Consider the following 21,802-nt stretch of genomic DNA (forward strand, 5'->3'; position numbering starts at 1 on the left):
TGACTCAGATGTTGAAAATGAACATGCGTCAATCCACTCTGCTTTGGATCGTTATTGAGCAGAACCCATTATCAGCATGTACTTATATTAGCTGAATTGAAAAATACTATTTCTTTGGGGTATTTTACAATGTAAATACTTATCAAAAATAAACAAAGTGAGCACTGTACACTTTGTATTCTGTGTTGTAATTGAAATCAATGTATTTGAAAATGTAGAAAACATCCAAAAATATTTAAGTAAATGGTATTCTATTATTGTTTAACAGTGCGATTAATCACACAATTAATTGTGATTAATTGTTTTAATCATGCAATTAATCACGATTATTTTTTTTAATCTCTTGACAGCCCTAGTAAGAAGCCATTCCATGTTATTAGGAAAAACATATTTGAAGGCTAGAAAAGACAACTGTAATCATCTAGTCTGACCTCCTGTATAAAACAGGCTACAGAACTTCCCAAAAATTATTCCTAGAGCAGAACTTTTAGAAACATTGAATCTTGATTTAAAAATTTCCAGTGATGGAAACTCAGCTGTGACCCTTGATAAACTATTCCAATAGTTAATTACCCTAATTTCTTTACGATATACACTCTTATTTCCAGTCTGAATTTGTCTAACTTCAACTTCCATAATCTAGGTAAATTCCATCATATGTGGATTTCATGATGAAAAACCTGCGAGGTACCAATCTGTCCATGGAAACCATTCTTTGCATCTCTTTGAAAAGTACAGAAATTTGAAGATAGTGAGTAAGAAATAAGCACTTAAATCCAGATCCTCAAAGATATTGACTTCAAAGACAGTTAGGTGGCTAAATACCTTTGAGGATACCTTACGGCCTGATCTTTGCTGTACGGCCCCAAATCTCAGAGCTCCCAGAGCTGAATCTACTAACAAACTGCAATACTCACCCAAGGCACAGTGTGTTACATTAACTTGGATCATATCTGGATGCTCATAGAAATTCTCCAGTGTAATGTATCAGTTTTGGAATGTACACATAAATGTATCCTTCACAAACATCTCAAACATTAACTGATATGACTTAGTTGGATCTTTTTTCTTTTAAACCATGCTGGGGTATTAAAGTGCCAAAATGCACTGGTTTAAGTCGATTGATTTCACTGGCATTATCCCTGCATTACTTTGATGCAACTTAGATCAGAACCAGGCCCTAAATGTCTTTTCTGGCAAGAACATAAGATGGAACAGTCTTTCACTGGTAAATCTTCTTTAAAGACTTATCAGATTAATATTGTTTGTAACTGGGAGGACTTTAGCCCACCAAAATTTTATGAGGAAAAGCTGAATGAGGCTGACAGGCTGTTTCCATAGAGAAACCTCCCACTCCACTGCTCCTGAAGAGAAGAGACCATAGAGAACTTTTTAGCTCAAGGTTTCTCGCTCACTTATATGTACAGGGTATATATATTCCACTCTCATCTGAACCATATAGAGGCAAACCCCTTAACTGGGCTGAAGGGAAGAGCCTGAGATTTTCCAGTATCTTTGTTATCAGAGGGACTGGTGAAACGCTATATAGGAGCCTGCTTCCCTGAAGGACAGAGGAGGGGTCCCTTTCTAAGTTGGTGTTTCCTTGATGCCTTTAGCAGGAGGCTTGTAACTTTCTGGTGGCTTCACTTCTCACTCATTTGAAGGAAATTGTGGGAACATCTGGAGAGCAACATTTATACTCTCCAGTGTGATGACCTATAGGGATTTTGTGCTTTATCTCACTACCACCACCAAGGGTCCAAAAGGCAAAAGCTAATGAAGCTCAGAAGTGAGAGTCCTGCATAGATAGCATTATTAGAAAACTTATTGCAAAAACTGCTTAGGTATTTGTTGCTTTTCATTATGGTTTTCTACTTTTTCTTAAAAGAGCCGCTGACCCTACCCTGGGGAGGGTGGCAGTGACCCCATTACACTTCCCTCCCACACAAAAACTAATTCTTGACACACTTCTGAATCTTAATCAGATTTGGGGTCTTCATGCATTTTCACATTTTACAAATCAAAACTGCTCTTATTTGGCATTTCTTACATAATGAGTCCCAGGGCATTTTAGACTCTAATGACCCTTCCCCACTGAAGAAAAAAAGCAATAGAAATCAAATATGTTTTATGTCTAGCATTAAAAACAGAGTTACTATTTGCTTCTCAAAACAAACAAGGAAAAAAATGGTTTATACCCATGAAGTATCACAGTTCAAAGATCAAGATCCAAGTACTTTGTTTGGCTCGAAAATGCACCAGAAGACTGGCATTGCTAATCTATTTATGCTTGACTGGTATGTAAATCAGGACTACACTGGGATTTGGAGGATGAGAGGAGCAATGTTGGATGTAATACAAAAATTAGTTGGAAGCCAAAGTAAAGATTTGAGCAGTGGACAAAGTGACTGAAAAATAGGAGTACATGTCAGAAACGTGCTGGCAGCGTTCTGTGGAACTTGAAGTCTACAGAGTGTTTTATTGTCTGGTCTATGTAGCAATACACCACACTACTTCAACATAGAAACTAAAGTAGAAATGACCATTTCTGCACGCATGAGAAAAAACACAGACTAACTTCTAGTAATGTTTCTGAGATAATAAATGGAAGATCTGGTGTGAATTTCAAATAAGAGATCTTGATGATGAATATTACCAAGATATTTTAATAGGATATGAAAAAAGCCCATTGAAAGGGCAATGCTACCCCCCAAAAGTACTGGGGGGAAAACACCATCAATCCATTTTAGCTGTATTCAATCTGAAATTATATAACAATATAAGAACGGCCATAGTGAGCCAGACCAAAGGTCCATCTAGCCCAGTATCTGGTCTTCCAACAGTGGCCAATGCCAGCTTCCCCAGAGGGAATGAACAGAACAGGTAATCATTAAGTGATCCATCCCCTGTCACCCATTCCCAGCTTCTGGCAAACAGAGGCTAGGGACAGCATCACTGCCTATCCTAGCTAATAGCCATTGATGAACCTATCCTCCATGAACTTATCTAGTTCTTTTTTTAACCCTGTTATAGTTTTGGCCTTTACAACATGCTCCAGCAAGGAGTTCCACAGGTTGACTGTGCGTTGTGTAAAAAATACTTCCTTTTGTTTGTTTTAAATCTATTGCCTATTTATTTCATTTGCTGACTCCTAATTCTTGTATTATGAGGAGTAAATAACTCTTCCTTATTTACTTTCTCCACACCCGTCATGATTTTATAAACCTCTATCATACTCCACCTTAATTGTCTCTTTTGCGAGCTGAAAAGTCCCAGTCTTAATCTCTCCTCATATGGCAGCCATTCCATACCCCTAATAATTTTTATTGCCCTTTTCTGAACCTTTTCCAATTCCAGTATATCTTTTTGGAGATGGGATGACCACATCTGCACACAGTATTCAAGATGTGGGCATACCATGGATTTATATAGAGGCAATATGATATTTTCTGTTCTATTATCTATCCCTTTCTTAATGATTCCCAACATTCTGTTAGCTTTTTTGACTGCCTCTGCACATTGAGTGGATGTTTTCAGAGAACTATCCACAATGACTCCAAAATCTCTTTCTTGAGTGGGAACAGCTAATTAAACCCCACCATTTTCTATGTATAGTTGGGATTATGTTTTCCAATGTGCATTACTTTCACAGTTCATAACACTGAATTTCATCTGCTATTTTGTTGCCCAGTCACCCAGTTTTTAGAGATTCTTTTGTAGCTCTTCACAGTCTGCTTGGGACTTAACTATCTTGAGTAGTTTTGTATCATCTGCAAATTTTGTCACCTCACTGTTTACCCCTTTTCCCAGATCATTTATGAATATGCTGAATAGGACTGGGCCCATTACAGACCCCTGGGGGACACCACTATTTACATCTCTCCATTCTGAGAACTGACCATTTATTCCTACCTTTTGTTTCCTATCTTTTAAACAGTTACCAATCCATATGAAGACCTTTCCTGTTATCCCATGACAGCTTACTTTGCTTAAGAGCCTTTGGTGAGGGACCCTGTCAAAGGCTATCTGAAAATCTAAATACACTATGTCCACTGGATCCCCCTTGTCCACATGCTTGTTGACCCCTGCAAAGAATTCTAGTAGATTGGTGAGGCATGATTTCCCTTTACAAAAACCATGTTGACTCTTTCCCAACAAATTATGTTCATCTATGAGTCTGGCAATTTTGTTATTTACTATAGTTTCAACCAGTTTGCCCTGTACTGAAGTCAGGCTTACAGGCTTGTAATTGCCGGGGTCACCTCTGGAGCCCTTTTTAAAAATTGGTGTCATGTTAGCTATCCTCCAGACATCTGGTACAGAAGCTGATTTAAATGATAGGTTACAGACTACAGTTAGTAGTTCTGCAATTTCACATTTGAGTTCCTTCAGAACTCTTGGGTAAATACCATCTGGTCCTGGTGACTTATTGCTGTTTTGTTTACATTTATCTGTGGTGTTTGCTAAAACCATATGGATGGAGACTGCCTCAGTTATAGCCACAAAAAGAGAAGCATTATGAAGTACTTGTATTGTTACTGACAAAACACCTGCAACAGACAGATAATATTGTGGAATATTCTGAATAAAATTTATCAAATTAAGATAAACTTTACTGAGGTAAGTTAAACCTCACTGAATTAGAGCTAATACCTTTGTAATACATTGTATTAAAAATGCAATAGTGTTTATGTTGTTGTTACATTGTATGGACCTTCTCTAGTGGGAGTGGGGGGGATGCTAATGAACTTTCTCTGTTATCGGCCTTTGCAGCCACCTCCCTGGAAAGATGCACATATACCAGTTAAAACTGGATTCTGCAGAGACCAACAGACAAAGAAAATACTTTTGGATAAAAGCCTGGCGTCTAACCTGAATCAGGGCCATCTTCCTGATCCAGCAGATGGGCAGGACCCCTGGTCCATGAAAGGCCCCAATCCTTAAGGAAGGATTAGAAGGACATGGCCTACTGAGGCCTTATAAGACTGTGTGCTTGTTCTGAGCTGAAGCACCCATGAACTTGTAATCACAAAGAAACACTTAGGTTGGAATGATGCCTGGTAAGATTGTTAGCATACAATCAAGTTATTTTATTGTTCTTAATATGCCTTCTCTGCAGACTTGCAGAGGAAGTGCTGCATGGTAACTTATATCTCCAGCAATCACTCTGTTACCCATCTCTGAAGAGAAAGCAAGCAGGTCTGTTTAGGCAAACTGCCTTTGCTGAGAAATACATAGTGAAGGCAGGGAACTGATAAGCATGGAGATACCCCAGTGAGAAGGGAGGGAGACGTGTCTCCACCCAAGAAAGGCAACGACAGGGGAGGTGGAGGCTTGAGCATGGGTGCACTTACCCACTGAGGGGAGATACAGGTGCAGATGCCCTTAACTGAGAAAACACCTTTTCCAAATTAAAAATAAATGGGAAAGCTTGTGTTGCTTTCATCTGAAAAAAAAAATCAAATAAAAGCTATAATAGTATTAGCAGGTGGTGTGTCTGGTTTGAAAGAGTCATGGAAAGTGCCGGAGGGCGAGTCACTGGAGTGACAATTGTTCGGTTTGATTTAGATCAACATCAGAAACCTGTGAACATGAATAACCCTTCGTCTGCCTTAGGGGCATGCACGCACACACAAAACACTTCCTGATCCAAGCTCTTTGTAGGGCAAATCTCTATGTATGCCGCATCCTACCTGACCATTTTCCACTGCCCTCAGAAAGGAAACGGAGACCAGGGACTTTGTTTCTTTGCAATGTTTTCTATATTAGCTGGAGAAAATGCAGGACAGTCACATCATGTTAATGAAATGATGAAGGGATGAGGGAAGCAAGGGAGAATGAGAGACACATTGCAGTTGTATGCTGGGACCTGTAGATTCTGTGGGCTGTACCTCAAGATAGACATTTCCACCTGTTGTCTGCAAAGTTGGTAAATATACTAATCAGAGGGGTTTACTCTAAAAAAATCACAAGGAGTGATGGTGAGAACGATGTCAAGGTCCACAGGAATGTTCTCTTTTTTTCATCCAAGCTTCTATATAGAACTGACCATGTATTCACTGTTAAAAATCTGACGCACTTGGACATTTTTACTGTACTCACATGTAGGTGTTGGAGGTAGCAACCGTCTCCTAGGAGATCTTTTTGAATCGTAACAGATCTGTGAATCGTCGTCCTCAAAAAATCCATGTGGGTGATGGTAGCCTTTTGGCCGCTCAAAATCTAAGTCATTGCAGTGATATCTGTTGTGATAGTCATACGTATGCCTGAATTAAAGAAACATGCTGTTAATAAGGGCAGTTTCAATGAACTGATCAATAATCTTTTCATTTACCAGGCCAAAGGACTCCAGGCATTGTTCTTATACTGATTCTTGCCGCAGCATGAGAACTAAACAAAACATACGGAAAAACGTGACTCATTAACATATTGGTTTCTGATTGTGCACTGATTATGAGAAAATTGCCATACGCTGGTCTGTTTAGAATAAGTCGCACATTAACCTTCATGGTTTAATTAAATAATATTATGCTTGGTTAAAAAACCACGTGGTTGTAATCCTTGACATCAGTGTTACTATTATCACTGAAGATTATAACTCAAGGCCTCAATATTATCCTCTGGTTAAAAACAACAAAACCCTTTCCTCACCCCCACCACATCTTTCCTTATGATTTCTGGGTAATTTGCAGGGCTCAGTGCAAAAAGTTCAGACTGTTGCTGCTTGAGTATTACAAAGGCCTATTTGACTCTAATTAATATTATATCCAAAATGAGTGGATACCTAATGAAATGGAAGTGGACGGGGTTCTGAGTTGCTAACTTGGATGGACCAATTCAATTTGGGGCCAGCTGCCAATCTGAGTTGTTTTGGAGTGCAGGTAGGGCACAGAGAAAAAAGAAGGTGGAGACTCCACCTGAACTAGGAGTAGAGAAGATTGTTATGTTTGGCACATGTGGATATGCACAGGTACATCTAGGACAAGCAGGGAATGGAAGCAGGGAATCTGCCCTTGCAAATTAAAACCAACACGTGGAGGCTGAGGAGACTTATGAGGCTGTGGGATTGGTTGAACAGCTGGAATCTTTCTAGATAGCAATTTAGGAGAGATGATAGTAGCCTTTTGTAAGGAAGGTGGAAACAATCTACCTTTAGTCCTGTAAGTACAAATCTGTGTATAATTCATGATGAGGCAGGGGTTTCTAACAGGATGTATGAAACATTTGACATGTTTGAAAAAAGGTTACAAGCAGTTTGTAAAACAGAGAATGTTGACTGTTGCCCAAAAAGTAGGAGACCTGTTCCATGAAATGTTAGCACAGTAAAATGACAGACCATGAAAAGACAGATTGTTCTAAATGCAAGGAAAGTCAGGAGAGGGCATACTAATGACCTAATGACTGCCCCTCGCCCAGTTCAGGGAACTGTATGAATCCAAGCTGAAGTGGGAAAGCTTGGATCTACATGGAATAGATACACACTTTTTGAATAAATCTGAGCAAGTGACAGCAATAAAAAAAGTTAAACTGTTGAATGTGAAAGTCACAGGAATTGTCGACACTGGATCAAAAAGAAAGTTGTTAGAACAGGCCTTCTAAGGATGCTGCAGGACAGAAATATTAAAACTGTAAGAAATGAATTTCAAATGGAAATTTTGGCTGGGGAAAATCCAAACAAGTCCAAAAATGGGGAGAAATTGGGTGGGAAAACTGGACCTCAGGAATTAGAGTAGGGGGCAGGAAGGAAAGGGAAAAGGGTGTGGACTCAGATTAATGTAAATTAGAATTTCATTCAGGGTTATGAATGTGTAATAAATACAAATTCAGCAATTCTGCAAATTCAGTCCATGAAATTCTTGTGAAAGACGTGACATGGGTGAAACAAATGTGTAATACTAAATATTTATAATGCAGTGGTGCCCAAAGGCCAGGTATCACAGTATCAACTGGTTGTACCAGGTACATGGAAAAAGGTGATGCGACTAGAACTGATAAAGGGAGGTTGTGTCTGTAGTTTATTTGGTCATGTTTTACTATACAGGGTCCATCATATAGTTTATCTGTCTCATTATCATCCTTCCTTCTGCTGAGATTATGGAATCAAATGAACCATCATTAAAAGCTTCCCCAAGTGAGGCTGATCCGGCTGCCATTAATGTTAACGGGAGTTATGTCATATACTTCATTGGGAGCAGGGGCAGGCCTTAAATCTTCATTTATCTCAAACGGTATTCAATTTTTCCCCAGTAAATGTGGGAACTTCTCTGATTTTGGACTGTAGAGTTTCTCACAGTCCAAATGAACTAACTTCCTTTCTCACTACTCTGGAATTATGTATTAGGGATTTGCTGGGGTCTCATTTCATACCCCAACATGAGATGTGCTTGAGTATATTTTGCATTCTCATTCACTGTTCTATTTCCCTAAGAAAGGAATAGTGAAATTTTTAAGGTATAAAGTGTGTTTAATGTAACGCTAGCTGTACGTACATAATTTGACATTTTTTGTAGTTAAGACTAATAATCTCACCTGCTTCCTGACAACATATAGTCTTCTTCGTAATACTCTTCTCCGCTAAAATATTCCTGCTCTCCCATATAATGATCATCATTGCAGTAATCCTGAACTTCATGGTCTTCACGGCAAATAGTTGGTAGATGCCCATCACCGGAGTCTGACCTACAATTGGTACAGTGGTTTGGGATTTCACTATACTTTATCCATAATGGTTATATTTAAACCTGCACTTTTAGCTTAGTTTTTTAAAAAAAATAAAGACAGGCATACAAGTTCTCTCGTAGCTGGACTGATGCTTTATAGTAACTTCCATTGAACTACAGATGGGTACATGGGTATTCTGTCTTTGCTTTTCTGTTTTAAAGCGTTAATAGAAGTATGGTAGATTTACTATGTTTCTGTAGTTACTGTGAATAGTTAGAAAAGTCAAGCACATTTAAATCAGTCTTTCAAGCTGGAAGTCTACAGTACATGTATGAAAAAAGTTTCTCAAATACCTAAAATTTGTCAGTGGGCAAAAATGTAAGAGCACTCAGTAAAGTCTTCCAAAGCAAAGTGTGAAAACAGCTGTGCAAATTCTAAACATAAAAACTACTAGATTAAGAAGTACTTTTCAGGAGGTGCCCTCTATCTGACCTCTAACATTCATAACGCAAGCAACTCTGACAAACACTAAATAGGTTATCTTTTCCTTGCCCATAAATATCATTAGCCAATATTAAGTAATTTTTACAGTAATACCTTTAACATTACATACTTTTTATCTCCTCCAGTCTAAGTGAAGTAGGATTAAACTTGACATTTTTTAAACAGGAACTACCCTTTGGGCATGCTCCTGTGTCCACTAAAGTCGTTGCCAAACATACCATTGATTTTAATAATGCAGAATCAAGATCAAAGTCTTGAACTTTATCAGCCCATGTCAGTCACTCACAGACATGGGGTGAAATTAGTCCCATAAAATTATCACAAATTTGTAGTCATTTTATATCTTTTAATTCCATACTCTAGTTATTCTAAGTTTGTTTCCGGTTAACTCGGGCTACTTTATTATTGTTTTTCCACTGTAAGAACATTGAGAGCTTTTATGTTGTCTCATGATTTAAACATATGTCTTAAACAATATGCACTTACCTAATGTAAGTTTCATAATAGCGTGTTCTATCCAGGAAAGCCATAAAAATGTGGAGAGAAATTTTTTTAATCAGACTATTAAAATAATTTTCAGAACTTCACTATTAATGGTGACTACACTCTTTCTATACTGTGACTGTCCAATGGATTTGTTTAAAAAAAAAAAAATATTTTAACTCTTTGAAACAATGCACTCCTAGATTACATGGGCTATTGTGTTAAATATATGTTTCTAATTGGGTAAGAAATTAGTTATATGTTAAATCATAGTTTCATTTGTCAATACAATAAAAAAGCAAAATGAAAGCAACCACTACCTCTACCACCATCCTTAAAATAAATAGCTTTTGATATATTAGGTAATAAGTAGCACAGTATGAGTTTTGGAGTAGCACTACACCATTCTAAATTATTGCACATGCTATAGGATGTTTATTTACTGAACACAAACATATCGTAAAGTTTACCTCTTACTGTTTGATCTTCTATGCCTCTCATGATCAGCTCTGGAGTATGAATGGTATCCATTTTCGGACCTATGCTCATGATTTCCAATGTTTGGGTGCCTTCCATTAGCAACTTTGGACATATTGGCATTATTGAGATTGGCATTTGTTGAATTTGGAACGTGCTTTCCTATTGAGTTGTGATTATGATGGTTATGGAAAACAGAATTTGAGGCCTGGTGGTACATATTTTTCTCAGTATTACTTGCAGATGGAATTGAAGGCCGTTGGACATGCAGGGGACGGTGTGTGGTATTGATTTGTTGAAACGAATCTCTCCTATCACTGCAAACATGATTTATATTGTTTCCAAACAGGGCACCATTCCTCTGTTTTAAAAAAAAAAAAAAGGATGTCTGAACATTTTTAAATGGGCTAATAATTAATAAATGCACTTCTTGAATGCATTTTTGCATGAATAAACATTTGTGCTAAAATTTGTGAACATTTTTGATTTTGCATATATTTAAACAAATACATGAAAGCCTTCCAAATATTAATGAGAAATTAATAACATGACCCCACAAATACTAACAAACAGAACCTGGCATTCCTTTTTGAAGAAACATTCACAAACCTGCTTTTTAACTATTTGACGAGCTCTACCTTTGACCTTGTTTCTTGGATGTGGAACTCACCCTTTTATTGCTTTTAGTACCTCCTAGAGTAGACAGCTGAAGCATGCTCTCCATGGGTGCCCTGAAGACAACTCAGAAGGAGCATCTAATGTAGAAAGTAGATTCCCCCTTAATTACAAGTGTCTGCCACCATAGTCAGTATTTTACACTTATTATCCCAAGTCTTCCAATTGGCTTTTATGTGCAATTCAAGGTGCTGATTTTAAACTATGCTCTCTTAGTCTGGAATCTGGCAACCTAAGAATCCACCTTTCTCTATCTACCATTGTAAAAGCTGAGACTAGTTGAGGTACTTTGTTAAAATTGTTTTTGGTTAAAATATCTTTTAAAATATTCTGGTAGATGCAGTCCAAGTGGTCTGATGAGTTCTAGAAATATAAAAACATCTAATAAAACATTCTGCCATGTGGCTACTTTCTGAGTAATTACTTTATATATATCTTCCTCTTCCTCATGATTATTTTCCTCAGGTTCATCATCTTGCAAGTCACAGGATATAGCTCGACGAATTTCAGGGCCAATGTCATGAAGAGTTCTTAGTCCTGCCTAAATCAATGAAAATATCATAATACATTAGGAATATAGTTTCCTTTTTGAAATTAAATCACAAGCAGGTAACTTATTTTAAAAGGATAGTCTATTTGTCAAGGTAAAGTCTATAAATCTTGCTATAAATGTAATTACGAGGTGCTACTTTACAGAACTAAACCTATATAGCCTTTGTCCACTGTCATTAGCAGCATGCTTACACCAGCGTAACACCGAGTCCAATATATCTCCTTTTTATCCTGGTATGAGGGCCAACCCAAAGCCATTGAAGTCAATGGAGAGACTCCCATTGACTATACTGGGCATTCGATCAGTCCCTCAGTGCATTATTCATGGGCATAATATCCATCCTGCTGCAGAGTGCCAATACATATTAAAAATCAATAAGCTCTTAATAAAAGGTATTTCAATAAGAAAAGCATTTCATTCCAAAGGACGACATGCCCCAAAAGTTGTTTGCAGCCTTGCCTTCCCTTCAGGAAGCACAGGGAGATAACAGTAACAGGATTAGAGAAGATCTGAAAGAGACTGAGGAAGAGAGAGGAAGGTCAGATGCAAATGCCGATGAAGTTAAACCAGTATGGTGTCCAGGTCTTGCAGTGGCAAATTTCTTTCATAAAAAATATGTTAAAAACCAATGAAGAAGTGGACCTACATGCCACACAATAAGCAGACATCGCACTCCATGCCAAGAAAGCAATGCCTTTGTACAGACAGGCCTTTTAACGTGATTTTTAGGAGAGCTTTTCCCCATTTAATAAACATACAGTAAAATTGTGCTAATCAAGGCTTTGCTGGTATATGCAAGGAAAAATATCATTGTCTGGCCATCCAAAACAACCAAAATGCAGTCTGTGCAGGTAAAATGTGATTATTTATTGTCTAGAGGGCAGTCCCAAGAACCTGACTTAAGAGTTGTGATTGCTGGGATCTGAAGTTGAAAAGGAAACAATGGCTTCCTCATCTCAATTTCTTTCTAGATGCCGTCAAACTGCAGAAGAAATGGATGATTTTCCTGCTTAGTCCATTACTTTACTAAATTCCATTTCAGGTTCCTCTCAATTGCTCTTTTGGAAGCCTGCATGTGGCAGGGGACAAAGGCTCTGTCTGTGTGAGGCTTTTGCCGGGCACAGATCAGGAATGCTTTTCAGAACTCCTGTAAAAAGTTAGCAAACAATCTAGCTAGAAACACATTATATTTTCTTTTGTTTAATGGCTGGAAAAATAGCTGTGCTATTTTATATGTATATTCCTGTTTTTGTGTCTTTTTGTAAGTTAAGGTTTTGCCTTGAGGGATTCTCTGTGTTTTGAATCTGATTACCCTGTAAGGTATTTACTATCCTGATTTTACAGAGGTGATTCTTTTACCTTTTCTTTAATTAAAATTCTTCCTTTAAGATCCCGATTGCTTTTTCATTGTCCTTAAGATCCAAGGGTTTGGGTCTGCGTTCACCTATGCAAACTGGTGAGGATTTTTATCAAACCTTCCCCAGCAAAGGGCTTGGGGGGATATTTTGAGGGGGAAGACGTCTCCAAATGGGCTCTTTTCCTGTTCTTTGTTTAACACATTTGGTGGTGGCAGCATAGGGTTCAAGGACAAGGCAAAGTTTGTACCTTGAGGAAGTTTTTAACCTAAGCTGGAAAGAATAAACTTAGGGGGTCTTTCATGCAGGTCCCCACATCTGTACCCTAGAGTTCAGAGTGGGGAAGGAACCTTGACAGTGCCTTTGGAATATGTGGGTTCCCAGTCTGGGGGATGCTCACACAATTACGCCTGGGGGCATTCTGTGCCAAAAAATTAAAAATTCTGCACACAATATTTTAAAATTCTGCAAATTTTATTTGTCAATAAATAAATGCAGAGGGTCCAGCATGGCAGTGGGGAACACAGATCACTGGCTGCACAAAGGTGGGAGATCACCCTGCAGTCCCCTCACCCCTGGGACACGGACTTAGCAGTGAGGCTGCACCTGAACCTGACACAGCACAAGGTCTGAGCCTGCCCCAGAAACACTGTGGGGCCCTGCCTCTGTGCCAGGCACACCAGGTGTGGAACAGGCAGGCTCAACCAGGCAGGATCCAAGTGTGGAGGGGCTCAGTGTGGAGGGATCCAGGTGTGGGGTGAGAGGATTCTGTGTGTGACAATCTGGGTGCAGGCAGCTCAGTGGGGGGGGGTCTAGGTGTGGGGGGATCTGGAGGCTTATTGTGCACAGAGGCTTATTGTGGGGGAGGGTTCCAGGTGCAGGAGCAATGGGACTCTGCAGGGGCTTCCAGGTGAAGGTGGTTGGGGCTCAGCAGAGGGGTCTGGGTGTGGGGGTCTCAGCAGAGGGGTCTGGGTGCTGGGAGAGTGGGACTTGGTGGGGTGGGGGTCTGGGTGTAGCTAGTTGGAGGTCGGTGTGGGGGTCTGGATGTGTGGTGGTGCAGGGGGTGGAAGCATCAGGGTTTGAGTGCAGGGAGCTCAGTGTGGGGTGGCCTGGGTGCAGGGGTGGGAGTCTGGAGGCAAGAGGTCTGGGTGCAGGGGGGATTCAGATGCAGGGGTTGAGGTTCAGTGGGGTGGGGTTTGGGTATGCAGTGCTAGGGGGGTTCTGGATGTACTGGGTGAGGCTTGGCAGGGGTGTCTGGGTGTGGGAGGTCTGGATGCATAGGCATTGGATGGATGGGGGAGCAGCTCCCTGTACAGTGACCCCTCCCCACACACCTCTCCTGCCTCCAGCCTAGCTGGGACTAGCAGCTGATGATGGCTCAGAGTAGGTGCCACTAGCTGGGGTGTCCCCAGCCCCACGGTGATTTACCTCTCCACTGGCTGCTCTGGGTGGAAGACAGCATGGGTGGAACGAAGTGTCTGTGCTGCTAGGGAGTGGTGTGTGACTGCTCTTGCAGCTTCCTATTGCTTCCCTGTCAGAAAGTCATTTTTCTGCGAGGAAGCAAAGAAATCTGTGGGGGACATGAATTTTTCACATGCACAGAATTCCCCAGGAGTAACACAATTTTTGCCACACATGCCAGAAACCATTTTCTTCTTAAATAAGAGCTGCACAAGAACTACTGTAAGTGCTATTATAATTAAATGTTATGACTGACAAGGCTGGGCCACAGACTTGAAGCACCACATATTCCAATAAATTTAGCCCTGTAGCAGCAAGTTCAATCAATGTATTCAGGGCTCAGTTCTCCAGTGCCCTTGAGCATAGTTCATCAGAGTCTCAGGGGAAAAGGGAAAAGTGGCTCAAAGTCCCTTTTCCACTACTTTCAATCTTGGAGGAGGCTAAAGGCTTCTTTAACTTGTAGCAGTCTGTGATGTTCCCCTAGAGACCATCTTGCCAATAAAGATTGCTGGAGGGGTCCCACACCTTCCAACCCTTGATATGTCTCCACCCCCCATGCTAGGTTACACCCCCTGCGGGTTCTCCAATGTCAGGGGAAATCCCCCTTAGGGAAGCTTTAAGATCACTTTGTGGCACACCAATAGCAAAACTGGCCTTAATGTAAGGCAGGATCTGGTCCTCAGATTTTCCAATTGACTGTAAATTTTAATGTAAGTACTGTAGTATTTTACAAAATACCCATTTTAAACCATAGTACCATACAAGTGATTTCAAAAGAATGGGGCTCATTCTGCTCTCATTTATATCAGTTTGACATCCAAGTAATCTCATTTGATCTGTAAATCTTCCTGACTTAAACCACTCTAAGTGACATCAGCTACATGATTTTTCTAAGTTAAAAATGTAAGGATATTTAAGAATACAAAGTTCTTTGGACATACTGGTCAATTTATCTTCAAAATACAGTGTAAATATTAACATTGGCTATATGCAAAACTGTTATACCAGAGATCTCTGCAGCTTGAAGAAAAAAAAAACATTCCATGGAATGTTCTAATATTTATGCTACAGTCACCTGATGCCTTTTAGTAAGCTATACACTTCCAACACATATGTTTAATATTTTGTTTTGTCCTGTGATATATGCAACAACCAACTGCTAAAATGTGATAATAAAACATGTGCAACAGGGTTTTAGACACTTGCCACCACATCTCTCTAGGGATAAAATGTTATAATTAATAAATCAAATTGCATCACTGAATACACTGATACAGGACAGCATGTGTTGTTCTGAATTTTTGGGGGAGGTAGAGATCCATGTTATTGTATTTCAAATGGCAACAACTGTCTCACCTTTATTTAGCAGTTATGCTTGTAAAGTTGCAAAAAATAAAGGACTTTATTCAGATGATTTCTGCCCTAAATTGAATCCTGCAGCTTTTTCCCACTGGGCATGAGTAAAACTTGCTGGATTGATCTGCTTGTCTGTTAGCAAATCAATGACATATGTACTGTGTGATGAATGACATAATCACATAATAAAATCAAGGATGTCTCTTCAATAGGTTTTTCAGTAGTGCACAAAATTATGACTTCAAATTGACATGATAATTCAGTGCAGCTGTGCTTTATGAGGCATAATAGCACCTACAATTTTTTCAAGACAGCGTAAGTCATTAATACCCCAATGCTGTGTGATAAACAACATCTCAAAAGACAACTAACGATACCCCTCTCTTTGAAAAGATACTAAGTTGAAACAGCATGTGTTCTTTTAAATGGTGAAATGATCTAACCTCAGGAAACCCCTCAATTGAAAAAATTGTCATATAACTAACAAATATATTAATTTGGGCTGGTCATTGATAAGAAACAAAGGCAGGCTTAAAAAGATACTTGAAAAAACTTAAGCACCATGCATCATAAAACTGAAATCAATGAGTCGCTGAAATTAAAAAGGATTCTTTTAACAAATCCTACTCATAGTTCTTTTTACCCAAGTTCAGAGACAAATAAATGAATGTTCAAGATCACGTACTTATTAATGCATTTTAAATGATTGCTTTACATATTCTATCTAACTATATATTGCATATAAAGATGACAATATATCTATAAAAATCCAGAGTCAATGAAATTTCTTGAAAACTCTACCCATATTTAAACAACTTTCACTGTTATATAACACATACACTGCTTTTAATAATTTGTGTAAATTGTTCAATCTTTATTTTTATTCCCTAATAACGTATATTCTTTCAACTAAAAACAAATAAAAATCTTCACTCTGTAAAGTTAGTAAACTTTATATGTGAGCTATAATGCAATCTAGTTATCTTTTAAAAAAGACATAATTTAAGCCTATTTTTCAAATTGCATTCATAACTCTCTAGTTCAACACTTATCATAAAATTTTTATTAATTTAAAATATAAAACACACACACTCCCCACTCCCTTTGAAGATATATTTTATAGAGGCATTATAAAGTATTAAAATGCCTTTAAGTTTTGCAGCTCAGATTTTAATAGAATGCTAGAGGTTTGGATATATCTCTACCTAAGTAAAAATATATCTGAAATATATTACAAATATTAATTGTAAATTACTAGACCTGAAGATCCTCAAAACACTGTAAGAACAATGAATAATCTATTTTTAGCTCAGACATGAATTTTCACAAACCTGCATGTTTTACAGCAAAGCAAATGAAAAAAACCCCAAACAAACTTGGAAAAAAACATACTCGGAAACCTACACTTTTACTTAAGCTAAGTCAGTACTAAACAAAATTCAATACCAGAACAATTCAAATAAGAATATAAATCATGCACGAAAAACCAAAAACAACAAAACTGAATGGACCTACGCTATAGCAGTTAACATAAGAGACATAGTAGTCAAGTCTTGATTCCCCAGATCTCTTTGTCTTCACAGGACCCATCTTATTTAAAACCCTCCAGCTCAGTGCACTGCACTGTAACTACACAAAGGCTCTGTGCTCTCTGTCAAATCCAGGCTCTCTCCAGCTAAGTCTTACCGTGAACACAATATGAACATGGCAGCCCAATTAAACTGAAGCTGAGCAGTGTATTAACCCTTCAGCGGTTGCCCACTAGGGCTTTTTCTTAATTTACCATCGTATTGGATAGCGCCTCTACAATTTTTATACAAAGTAGCATAGTTAGTTAAATCTGAAAGATGTCCCTGAGATTAAATCCTTGTCAGATCACTATATCAATATGTTATATGTTGTATGATACACACAGATTATATTTTCTTACATACCCACAAACATATACATACATGCATACACACACTGAAATATGTATGATGTGTATATATATTATCTGTAATAATTATCTTCTCTGACAAAAGTGGAATGAATGAATGAATGAATCCAACTCCAAGTATTAGATATAAATTAAAATGATTTACACTCTACTAAACATTATTTTACAAGCACCATTACTCGTGTTAGGCTCAATACAAATTTCCATCATTACAGAAAGATAGTTAAGACTAACTGTCCGGCAGCTCCCAAACTACTGTCACAAACATATTTTGTGCAACTTCAATATAAAGATTTGTTGTTTATCTGTGGAAATTTGAGCATGAAGCATACTGTCAGAAAAGGTAAGGGAGTAATGTAATCAGTACAAAATTTCATTGTAAGCAAATCAATTAAGGGATTTTTTTGGTCTCATTTATTTCTTAGGAGTTTTTATAATGTCAGAATAAAAGCATACACACAGTGTGAACTAGAAAAGGAGCTGAGCCACACTACACTTTGTTACACGCTTTTTTGACAGCAAGCTGAAAACCTTGGGCCTGCAGAGTTCATTCAGATTGTTAGAATGCTGATGGCTGGCTCAATCTTGAAGCAACTTTTAGGGACTATGAACCAGACATGACAAGCTGATGGCAGGTTTGAGCTAGTCAAATTGTCCTGCTTCTATTGTAAATAAATTCAAAGTCTAGGACATTGCATGTTGCAGAAAAGGCCATTTAATGACAGATAAAGAAAAATATTCCAATAGTAATCTGCTGATAAAATGTAAAAACCAGAAGTCTTCACTGACACAGCAGGGCATGCTGGAGAGGAGACCTCTGCTCCAGAATTTGACCAGAGAGCAAGCTGACCTCCCTCCCCACTAAACGTTCCATCCAACAGCCAGGCTAATTAGCATTCAAAAGTGCACCCAGACATAGCCCTTTGCCTGGAGACTGTGTTCCCAGAAGTTTTTCACGTGGAGAAAAAGGAAGGAGGAGCTCCTGCCTACCCATTTCTTGGAGTTAAGGAACTATCAAACCAAGGTGCAAAGAATCCTAATTCCCTGCCTCAAACTGAGCTCCCTGAGAATTTGTCTCTTCCTCCCTCAGCATTTCTTAATTCCAACCCTGCAGAAAGCTTTTCTCCCTCAATTCCTGATGTGATGAGATTCATACCTGATGAAGCCCAGAGAGTGCAAAGCAACTAAAAGCACCTATCCATCATTTTCCATTCACTAACAAAGCAGCACAAGGTCCAGCCTCATTACACCCAGAAGAGGAGTTCAGTCAAAGGGTCAGATTCTCACATCTCTTTGTATGCAAATCTCCCCATGACTTCATGATGAAAAATGTATCCACTGCTTTAGTTTATGCCAGGGGCAGTTGTGATCTTTGATACCCTGGTCACTGCCCTATCCCTCTGAGTGTAGCAATAGCCTTCCCTCCCATAGCAGTGAATGCAAAGACACTTTCCTAAATCATTCCTAAGATTAAGAACTTTTAAAAACAACAGACTGGTTCAGACTGTGGCACTGACTCCTCACCACACCAGCAAGCAAGCGGATGAATGTGAAAGAAATAGGACGCACCCAGTGGAAGCACTGCTGAGACACGCTCACTGTCAAGGTACACGGCTGCGCATGGCAGGCCAACAGAGAAAAGCATTCCTTGCTGGCTAAAGGAGAGAGCAGGAATGGGAGACAGACACACTTTAAAAAAACCTGTTTCTATTTTTTTTTAACTTTCACTAAGTTCTGTTAGTACTTTCAGTTAAATGTTTAAATCAATGGAAAAATTCGTTCAAACATTTATCATATTTATTGTTCTGTTAAAAAAATGATTACAATCAAGGTGTAACAATTTTCTTTCTGCAATACTTGCTTCAAGGGGCCACAGAATTATACGTGCCCCCTCCCTTTCTTTTTTAAAAAACACTCTATTTGATTCTCGGTAACACTGACGATATCTTTGGACGAGTCCAAACTGCCAACCTCAGCAGAGGTCTGATTTCTAAGACCAGTGCACAGGAAGCGCGACTGCTTAAATACATATTCACCAAAGTGATAGGAGAATTAATAGATATACAACTGCTTATAGAACAGTGTTTTTCATTTTGGTGATGAGGTGATAGTGGGTTGCAATAACTTTGAAATAAGAAGTGTGCCTTCTCCCTTTATCTGTATATGGCAAACACACAGTTCTGCTGCAAATTTAGGGCAGCAGAACCCAATGAGGATCTTTTGTAGTCCACTCCCTGTTTATGCACTAGCATCACTGATGTCAGCAGTGTGAACACTACCTCCCCAGGATTGGTGTTTGTTAGTTACATGTTGCATAGCAGCTGGGGCACCCACACTTTGCATTTGAAGGTGAGTTTTTTGTTTTTAAGCACTTGACAATATAATTGAGGAATAAAAAAGGAAAGGAATAGACCTGGAGAAAAGAGGATATTCCCCACCAGTTAGAAAAACTTTTCAGATAGCAGGTTAGTACTTGTTCTCAGCCTTGAGAATTTAGTATTGTTCCTCTAACTAGAAAGGACACAAGGATGTAACAATTGTGTTGTATTTAGGGAAGCAAGATTAATAAATCCTAACTTGTTCTTTAATTCAGAAGATATTAAAACTATCATATAAACTAGGTTCAAGGTTCTTCAAACGATGGAATCAGCCTTAGCTGTGAAGCTGGTATTCACATATTGTGATTATTTTGTATTAAAACCCACAAAAAACATTCTTTAAGGATAAGAAAAAGCATAGGTGGTTGTTCTTCTCCACCTCCTACCCCCAATAACTTAGAATAGATGATAGATACTCTCTTTCTGTTTCTTGAGATCAATGAATGACTGGGCTCAATGCCAGTCAGATTCTTAATACTTCTTTGTCCTAGTGAAAGGCATACAGTTAATTTTCTACCAGTAATGTACTGGTCTTTGTAATCTTCCTTGCTTAAAATTATGACAACAGCAAATGCAGTTTCATAGATATGGACTCAAATGGAGATTTAGATTCCAAATTCAGATTCCAGTTTAGAGATTTCCTAATCTGTCTAGTTTTAAAATCAGATTCACAGCTCTTTATAAATGGGGATTAGATGACAGAGGTCTCTATAATCTTATTCGACTGCTTCAAGTTGTCACTTGAAGTTCAGGAGCTAACACCACACAGCCCTACAGTTGTAGGTTCTCCTGGAGCAATCCCAAGCCTTTTCTGTGGTTTATGTGTTTTCTCTTATTCCAGTTATTAAACATGAGAAGATTTATGCCATGATCTGGTTTAATGGAATATTTCTCTCTGTAACTATACTGTCAAGTGTATAGACTTGACTGGACTAAGTGAGCTATTAGGTCTGCTTCAGTAAATCTTGTTTAAAAATCTGATCAGCTGGCACACTGACAGCCCTCCCCATTCAAAATACCGAAGTCTGAGAGACAAGTTTGATGCTCATGAACCAACCCCTTCCATTTTCATCTACTGAGCAATATATAGTCAGAGGCATTGGGGAACATGCTAAAATAAATAAAAGTTCCATTAGTCTTTGGATAACACATCTACCACCAGAGCAGTCTGATGTCTTTCTCAGAGAAAGAACAAAAAAAAGTCTTTGCTTTATTCTCTGACGTGAAAAGAATATCTGAGCTTTCCTACAGTGCTTAATGGCCATTCAAAAATGACATTCTTTATAGATCTTCATCTAACCAAACAGTTTAACTTCTTGAGGAACACTTCTCTGCACTTGTTCAAGTAGGACACATGGTTAAATGACTAACACATGCACTGATATAAAATCTAACAGGAGGGCCCTGAGCTCAGGAAATTGCATCCTGTTTTTCATTAATTTCCCTTGAACTGAATAGCAGTCACCTGGGGGCATATGAAGGGAACAGCTGATGCTGCAGAAAGGAGCCTTAGTTGGATATTTCCCCCCCCCCCCCCACCCCCGGAGTATACCAAGCTTAACTGCCTCTTACTTTTAAAAAGGGGAACAGAGATCCAGAGAGAGGAGGGAGGCAAGGAAGAGGGGCAGTCATGGAAAAATATTTTAACTTTCCTGCAAATTAAGTGGGATAATGAGACTCTTCAGTTCCTAGCTGCTACTTTGTCCGAACTATTAAATGCTGGAAGATAGCTTGTCACTTAGAACAGATAACCACTAAGAAATGGAAGCTTGCCATATATGATAAAGAAGCTGCAGTAGACATGACTGGCCTTATGATTTGTCAGAGTGCTAGACTGCAGAAAAAGGGAAAATCAGGGCATGATTTGCCTTCCCTTCCGCTCAAGTTGTTGGATATCAGTTTTAGGGTCTGCTGGTGTGTTGTTTCCTCCCCCTTGTGCTAGAGAGGGCAGATATAGCCA

At 38.8% G+C, this 21,802-nt stretch overlaps 1 protein-coding gene across 11 annotated transcripts in view; it reads right to left on the reverse strand.

Annotated features, from left to right (window-relative positions):
- Positions 1 to 21,802, reverse strand: part of CACNA1D (calcium voltage-gated channel subunit alpha1 D) — a 324,483-nt gene that overhangs the window by 9,043 nt on the left and 293,638 nt on the right. For 10 of the 11 annotated variants that reach the window (XM_073351554.1, XM_073351555.1, XM_073351551.1 and 7 more), the window contains 5 exons: positions 11,225 to 11,341; positions 10,119 to 10,486; positions 9,652 to 9,678; positions 8,530 to 8,679; positions 6,103 to 6,266 (listed from right to left, as the gene is read on the reverse strand). In XM_073351554.1, the coding sequence (XP_073207655.1) occupies positions 6,103 to 6,266; positions 8,530 to 8,679; positions 9,652 to 9,678; positions 10,119 to 10,486; positions 11,225 to 11,341 (826 nt within the window). The remainder of the gene's footprint in view (positions 1 to 6,102; positions 6,267 to 8,529; positions 8,680 to 9,651; positions 9,679 to 10,118; positions 10,487 to 11,224; positions 11,342 to 21,802) is intronic. The other variant, XM_073351550.1, reaches the window with a different exon arrangement.

This window comes from Lepidochelys kempii, chromosome 7, assembly GCF_965140265.1.
Source record: "Lepidochelys kempii isolate rLepKem1 chromosome 7, rLepKem1.hap2, whole genome shotgun sequence".
In the NCBI taxonomy this organism is placed as follows: Eukaryota; Metazoa; Chordata; order Testudines; family Cheloniidae; genus Lepidochelys; species Lepidochelys kempii.